The 8,210-nt window shown below is 31.4% G+C and overlaps 1 protein-coding gene across 1 annotated transcript; it reads left to right on the top strand.

Moving 5' to 3' along the window:
• On the top strand, positions 513-4,721 carry LOC109325841 (protein usf-like). The gene is made up of 5 exons (XM_019558435.1): positions 513-647; positions 1,657-1,799; positions 1,926-2,055; positions 3,460-3,651; positions 4,208-4,721. Exons 1-5 carry the CDS (start codon positions 513-515, stop codon positions 4,415-4,417), a joined length of 810 nt encoding a protein of 269 aa, XP_019413980.1. The 3' UTR covers positions 4,418-4,721.

Here is an 8,210-nt window from a genome sequence, read left to right as displayed (position 1 = left end):
AAAATATATACAAAGTTATATACACTTCATACAAAATAAACAATATATATTATACATACAAATATATTTATCATAATAAACAATCATACAAATTGAACAATGCATACAAAATATAAATGTAATATATGATAAAAAATATGTGTAGTAAATAATTTACATACGAAATACAAAAGAAATAGTACATATATATATATATATAATATACAAAATACAAATATATATATAAAATAAGAAAATTGTGATATTTTCTTATATTTGATATACAAATGCATATTTAATGTTCAATATTTTATTTAATAATGCATGCGGTCCGTAAAATGCACATATGCGAATATAACATGTTGCACAAACATTTTAAGGTGAATTTGTACATTTTTCATGTCATGTTCGCCCAATAAGTGTGGGTGGGCAGGTCCGATCGGCTTTGCCCAGAATGATAATCCTTACCCATGTCTCATAAAATATGGTAAACGACATCGTTTTGTAGTTAACAACTTATAAAACACTATCATATGCTATTATTATCCTTCATTCTACTTTCTAGATTATTCCCCACTTTTCTGTCTCTCTCTCACTCACTGAGTTCCATGGCTGACACTGCATCTTCATCTCCTTTCAAGAAAATCCAGATTCAAAGGGATGACACTGTGAGTTTTCTCTCTTTGATTTCAATTTCACCTTTTCTATATTGTTTAATTTTCCAATATTTCCATTTTGTTACTGTAAAATGTCAATGTAGTCCTCAAAAGAATGAAGTATTACCAAATGGGTCATTGAAAGATTTTTGTCACTAAAAAGTAAATTGTCATTTTGGTCCCTCGAGGATTTGGTAATAAACAATTTAGGCTAATAAAAGTTCGACCCATGTAGCCGACCCACCTAGTTGGATAATGACTTTGTTTTTGTAGTCCTGGTAGATATTGAATATGTCGGTCAAATTAATCATTTGAGTAGTAATGCCTTTGATTGTCGTATATTTTTTTATCAGCAATTGTTAGTATGTTAGTATTTTGTTGTGGTTGAGACTCCACCCTCAACCTCCTATACCCTACCATCTAACCACCTTGTAACTCTCTTTTTGTTGATGGTGAGACTCGAACCCACAACCTCCTGCACTCCATTCGTTACGACCACCCTCTTCACCATCAGACCACCTTATGACTCCCTTTGATTGTCGTATATGTCATTGATGGAGTAACTTGATCGGCTTTTTGAACATTCAGGGATGAAAAGTACAATTTTTAAGTGTTTGGGGGACTAAATTGTTTGATGGGATATCTTTGGAGAATAATGGGGTGAAGTTTTAAAAATCGAACTTTTTTATGTTTTGTCACAAATCTTTGAGGATCAAACTAATGACACTGATCTTTTTTGAGGATTGAATCTATGGTTTACTTTTTTTTAAAAATATAAAGTAGAAAATTAACTTAGTTTTTAGACTTGGTGTGTTTTTCCCACTTGGATTTGGAAGATTTATGAGTTTTCAACACACACATTTTGTTGGGACTCTACCATGCCTGCGTTTCATGTCGTTTGCAGCATAGAATTGTGATTTTGGAACAAAGTCGTTTTCATAAGATATTATTCTCAGAAAGTTGTGATTTTTATATCTGGTTTTCTGTTGTGTAATGTTTTTTTTTTGTTTTCATTGATCAGACATTTGATGCATACGTTGTTGGAAAAGAAGATGCTCCAGGAATTGTTGTGCTTCAGGAATGGTGGGGTGTGGATTTCGAAGTTAAGAACCATGCAGTGAAGATTTCTCAACTTGGTACTGGATTTAAAGCTCTTATCCCAGAGTAAGATAATTGTGCTTCCTGATTTTTTTTGTATTCTTCTTTCTGCATGTTAACGTTAATAGTATATAATTATATATCAATGCTGCATTTGATTGACTAATGGATTTTTCGCTTTTTTTCCTCCAGTCTGTACAGAGGAAAGGTTGGTCTGGATGCTGCAGAAGCTCAGCATTTGATGGATGGTCTTGATTGGCAAGGTGCTGTCAAGGATATTCGTGCTTCGGTTGATTGGCTTAAAGCAAATGGCTCAAAGAAGGTTTGTGACTGTTTTGTCATGTTGACCAATGACCAGTGTATGAAGAGTTCATTGTGCTTTCACGATCATGCAGAAGGTTCTTCTAGTTTTTATTAACAATGAATAGACAAGCTAACCTTCGCTTAGGATTTAAGCTGCATTAGTTTTAATCTTGAAATATTTAAGCTGCATTAGTTTTAGTCTTGAAATATTAGAGATTGTAGTGGAAGTTGTTTTAGGTCCTTTGTTTGGAGTCCCACATTGAGTGAACCCGGACCCAACTCTAGACCCAAAGCTAGCCTGGCCTGTAATGTTGACTAGGTCAGCCTATGAACTCGAACCCGACCTAGACCCGATTAAATATAATGCATACATTTTTAGATCAAGTTTGCTCAATGTTATTTATTATTGTGGATATGTAATTTCACATATGAAATGATATGTGTGTATATATTGTTAATAATGTATATATAATGAAATTTTTTGAGAATCGATGATATTTTCGACCAAAGAGATGTCATTGCTCTGTACATAATTGAATGAGACATATACAAATATGATGAATGAGTAACCATGAGACGGTCCGGAACTGGTTATGCTTGTCCCTATCGGCCCTGAATATTGTCTTGGTCTAATTTTTTAAACCTGAACCTAGACACGATGAGACACGACCTTATTCAGGCCCAATCATGATCAGACCAAGTTGGGTAAGTGGTTGAGGCGGGTCCTGCTCATCCCTACTGATAAGTGAGTAGAGCCGCCAAAAGAAAAATTAGTACCATTGATTTAATGCCGATAGAGTGAAAGTCATTGTGGACATTGATCGTTAAAGGAGGCAACGATGTTAGGAGTTTCACATTGAGTGAAAAAGTAAGCTCAAAGTGATAGTTAAACCATGAGGCTCTCCTCCTAAATAAAGATTGCTCCATATTGTAATGTACTTGTGATGCCTCATAGTTGGCTGCTTCTGATTTCTGAATTTATTCCAAAACTTATTAGTACAATGGTTTAATCTTGTGATTAGTACAATAGTTCAACCCTGTTTTCCCTTTCCTAGGTAGATTCCATTGGGATAGCTGGGATTCAGATCTGGGATTCCCATCTCAGTACCGTGCCAAATTGGGACGGGATCTGGATTGACTACTTAGGGACTAAGTCTCTTTGAAATTTGAATAGCGTGTTTGATAAAAGATTTCATTGGGTTATGGTAATTATTGTGGGTATAGAGAAATTAAATCATCATATTCATACGAATTCTGAATCTGGTTTATTATGTCTTATTTAGTTAAGGGTGTTAGAATGGATGCTCAACACTGGTATATGGTTAAATTCAAAGGAGTTTTCTTTTGATTAACCGGTCTAAATTCCTGAAATACTATTTTGCTTATGTCATTCAAAATCGGACTTTACCATTTATTGCAACAGGTTGGTGTGACTGGTTTTTGTCTGGGGGGTGCACTCTCTATTGCAAGTTCTGTTTTGGTTCCAGAGGTTGATGCTGCTGTAGCATTCTATGGAGTTCCGTCTTCAGAGCTTGCAGATCCTGCCCAAACCAAGGCTCCTGTTCAGGCTCACTTTGGAGAGTTGGATAATTTTGTTGGCTTTTCTGATGTTACGGTATGGGAACTGATTTCTTTTTTGCCATCATATCTTTATTTCTGAGATTATCCTAATGCATGCAATGCTTTTTTGCGACGAGTGTTGTGTAAGGTAAGATACATATCACATGCTATATGTTATTTAGTTGCTACTTAGAGCTTCATCCTCATGAATGAGGAAAGTAAGGAAACAGACTGCTATGAATCACAGACACTTCAAGAGAAAACACTCTTGCCATGTTCGTGTCGGCCACATATCTATGACGATATCAGATACTTTCATTCTTTGATACACTCTTCATTGTATTCGACAACCTTTTATATTCACTTTGGAATATTTATACCGTTACAAATAGATATTTTAAAAGTTAAGGTTTGTGCTTTAATGTCAACCTAATACTAATTTTTGTGTAACCGGCGTGTCATATGCTATAATTTTTAAAATTTGTTGCATCCCTATGCCCATGTCATATTCATGCCCGTGTCGTATTTATGCTTTCCAGAAGATCACACATGTTCATGTTCTAAGATGATAACTCGTAAATTTAATCAACGACATTGTTTTGTTATCTTAGGCTGCCAAGGCATTGGAGAAGAAACTAAAGGCATCTGGAGTTCCACATGAGGTACACATATATCCCAGTAGCGCACATGCATTCATGAACAGGTCTCCTGAAGGACTCCAGAGGAGGAAGGGCATGGGATTATCCGATGAAGATGAAACCGCAGTTGAGCTGGCTTGGTCTCGCTTCCAGTCATGGATGACGCAATATTTGTCTATTTAGATAGTTTCCTAGACGAGTTCAAGGTTACTGCTATTACCACGCCAAAACTGACCTATTCACACTTTGTGAACCGATCATGCTTTTAGTTATGATCGGTTAACGATGAGTGTTAATAGGTATCATGGAGTGTCAATAGTCTCATACCGAGTTCACATGCCGTATACTGTATCTTCTATTATGAGTGGAAATCTTGTACAAACTGGAAGTTCTGATTATGGTGCTTGTTACTCTTTTGTGTTCTAGTGATGTGTGGATGGATGCATCTTTGAGAATAATTTTGAAATGGTGTTGGGTTTGTTTGAAGTACCTAAATCTGGTGTTTGTGCCAGTGGTGCCACTCTTCATTGATCATGTCTCTAACTCGTTTCAGGTTAGGGATTTTAGTTTTTTCGACATTAACTGTGAAACATCCATAGCTTGCACCATCTTCTTCACAAGAATCATCCATGACATTCGGCATCACGGCCATTATACCTTGAACTCCATTAGCGAGGTCCCATTAGACCTCAAGAAAGACTTGAATGTCAAGGGTTTGAATTCTGATAACGATACTTGTTAGGAGAGGCCGTCACGCATTCCGAAAAGGATTAATTCTTTAGTTATAAGATAAAGTAATACTCTTAGAAAATTTCACAGTAGCACTCGCAAGCAACATACTTGCGAGCTTTTTTGTGAAAAGGTTGAGAGAGATAGAAGGTTTGATAATCCGGCATAAAATTATATTAAAACCTGGTATAGACAATCCATATGTCGTTTTCAACAATTATATTACAACCGGTAAAGACAATTCATATGCTCTTTGTTAAAATAATGATTACTTTTAGTACAAAATTCTACAAACAAAATATTAGATACACAAATATATAAAAAACTAACCTAGAATAATGCTTCAAGGGTGAACCAACAATAAGAGACATCAATGGTGAAATGAAATGAAATGGAAGAAGAATACGAACCAAGAAGATAAAAAATTGGTAGAAGATAAAAAAAGTGATGAAATGATGGAGTAAAAAGTAGAGAGATGATTCTATGCTTTAGAATAAAATGTGAGAGAAAGATGTGGAAGAATAGAAAAAAGTGTGAGAGAAAGATAATGAGCTATTATGTTAAATTGAAACAAATAATAAAGACAATTTTTCATCATATGTGTGAGGTGAGGTTGCACAATATGAGGTAGAGAACTTTTTAGAGAAATTTTTTGTATAAGGTGTTGACACGTGTCACTTGCAAGTGTTGGTATTGACATGTGTACATTGTTAAATAGTAAATAGATTTGAATGAGATGATTGGGATAAACACTATTCCACATGATAAAAATAAATATAAATTGTGAAGATTGTTAGAAAAATAAATATGGATCAATCAATGGCCTCTTAGGATATTGAGTCAATGAATTACAAGTTGAATTAGCTGGCTAATGGTTGGACTGATCGGCTTGATTTATATTAAAAATTCTATAAAATTCATAATATTAGCTTAAATTATTTTATAATTATATACTCCAAATTTCAAAATATTACCATATCTAATTAAATAATCAACAAAGAAGATTTTACTACTATAAAATATCACAAATAAGTTAAAAACATTGCCAAATTAAACAACATATGTATCATGCTTTAATTGTAACAAAAACACATTGTACAATTAAAATTTAATTAAATAACAAAACCGTTTTAGAATAAATTATCGAATGATAAACATTACTACAAATAAGTTTAAAAAAAATTGTTTATTCATCTTAAAACTAGCATTATACCTATGCGATTCGTACATATCGCTCCGTGTTGGCTACAAAAAAATGTATTTCAGAATTTTAGTTAAATGAAAGACCTAAACTTTTAGTTAAATAGAGTCATACATTAATTTAACAATACAATATAAATATTAAATTTGTGTGAGTTGAAGTAAAAAATAGACATGTATGTCAAAATGGTTACAATGCAAATGCATAAAAAACTTTGAATCAATAATTTGAAGTGATAAATCTTAATGACATAAACAACATTGTTAATATTAAATCTCAATAAATCAAACTTTAGTTCATAATCAGGTTAAAAATCTTTGTTTTTATTTTTACTTTTATATATTTATTTTACAATTTTAATTATTTTTATTTTCTAGTTAATAACTATTTTTAATTAAACTTTGTTTAAATAAGTTAACATTTTGTATCTTCATTTTATATAATTATTTTTATTTTTTAAAGACTTCTTTTTTAGTTTTATCTATGTTTTTTCTATATTTGAAAAATATCTGTAACACATGGAATATTTGTTAGTTTTTCTAATATTTAATTTCTTTCATGTTACATAATTATGAAATATATATGATTATGTTTCAATTCTGATAGTTATTGAATTTTTAAATCAAAATATAATGATTTCAACATTTTGAAATTTGAATAATATTGATAGTAAAAATAAATTAGTAATATTTCTCTAATGCAAATTTAATTTTCATAATTGTAAATTTGTAACTGTTTAAAGTTTAAATATCAAATATGTAATATATTGTAAATATGTAACCATCTAAGCATCAAAGAGTTAAAGCTAATTCTTAACGGATATACCTAAATTAATGGTTGGTTCTTAAATTAATTAATAATTAAATTAAAAGAAAAACAATGATTATAGAGTTGAAAATAAAAATCTGATCAACTAACTAATCATATACTTCATAGTGCAATTAAGTATGGGGTTTTGCCCAATAATTTTTATCACTAAGCTAATATGTTCAGCTCATTCTGCTTGACATGATAAAAGTGGTATGAGAGTAAGACTAACTTATGTCATATTTGTTAAAAGAGAAATTGAATTTTTTTACTATAATACTTAAATGGCTAATTTCGGTTAGTGTATATGTATTGCATTATTGTTGTTTGAGTTGGAGAAAATGAAAGATATGTTGATAGAAATATTATTGCGGATTTGGATAAGGGCGACAATGACTATAATTCATTAAGAAACTTTGAGGAATTGTTTAGGTAGGACGGTCCAGTGAGGGTCTGATCTTATAACATGTCATTCTTTATGTAATTCCACATTGTGATTAGTATAATTAGTTTTCACTCCCTTCTCGATCTTTTCTTTTGTCTATATTATATATTTGCTCAGGTTTATTATGTTACAATTGCACTATAGATATTTATGGTTGGAAATATAGATAGAAAAAACTTAGCTAATGTTTAAGTATCTATTTGTGGTGTTCTATCTTTTACTATATGTGTTATTCTTATTTTTGTTTAATTAAATTTGATATTTCAATAATGGTTTCTTTTTTACATGATTTTTAGTTTTGGACTTTTGGCTTCAAATAAAAAAGTGGGAGAAATATATCTCAAAAACTTATATGAAGGTCATATTTAGAAATACGTGTATTTATGTTTTTTGTGCTAGTATTTATGACTAAATTTTAATTAGTATTAAATTTTATAGTATCAATATTTTATTAATTATCTTCACATAGATACGTTTTTACACAAGTCTTTATACGTGAATCCAATGAATCATATTTCTTTTTCTTTTACCAAATGAAAGGCATTTATGAGTGGTCCATCTTAATTATGTGACTTGTGAACTATTCAACATTGACAAATTATGTTACACATTTTGTTAAGCTTATTGGTTGTATTAGTTGCATGAGTCAACAATATCACCACATAATGCCATTTAAGTTGGTATAAAAACAGAATAGCAAGTTGTGCTTTGAAGCTAACACATATATTTCTTTATTTTTCTTCTTTTATAAGCATTTATTCTTTTCATGTAGGTGTCATTTATTGACTGTTCAT

This window comes from Lupinus angustifolius, chromosome LG13 (assembly GCF_001865875.1).
Source record: "Lupinus angustifolius cultivar Tanjil chromosome LG13, LupAngTanjil_v1.0, whole genome shotgun sequence".
NCBI lineage: Eukaryota > Viridiplantae > Streptophyta > Magnoliopsida > Fabales > Fabaceae > Lupinus > Lupinus angustifolius.
Note: the sequence above shows the minus strand (reverse complement) of the source record. Positions and strands in the feature narration are given on the sequence as shown.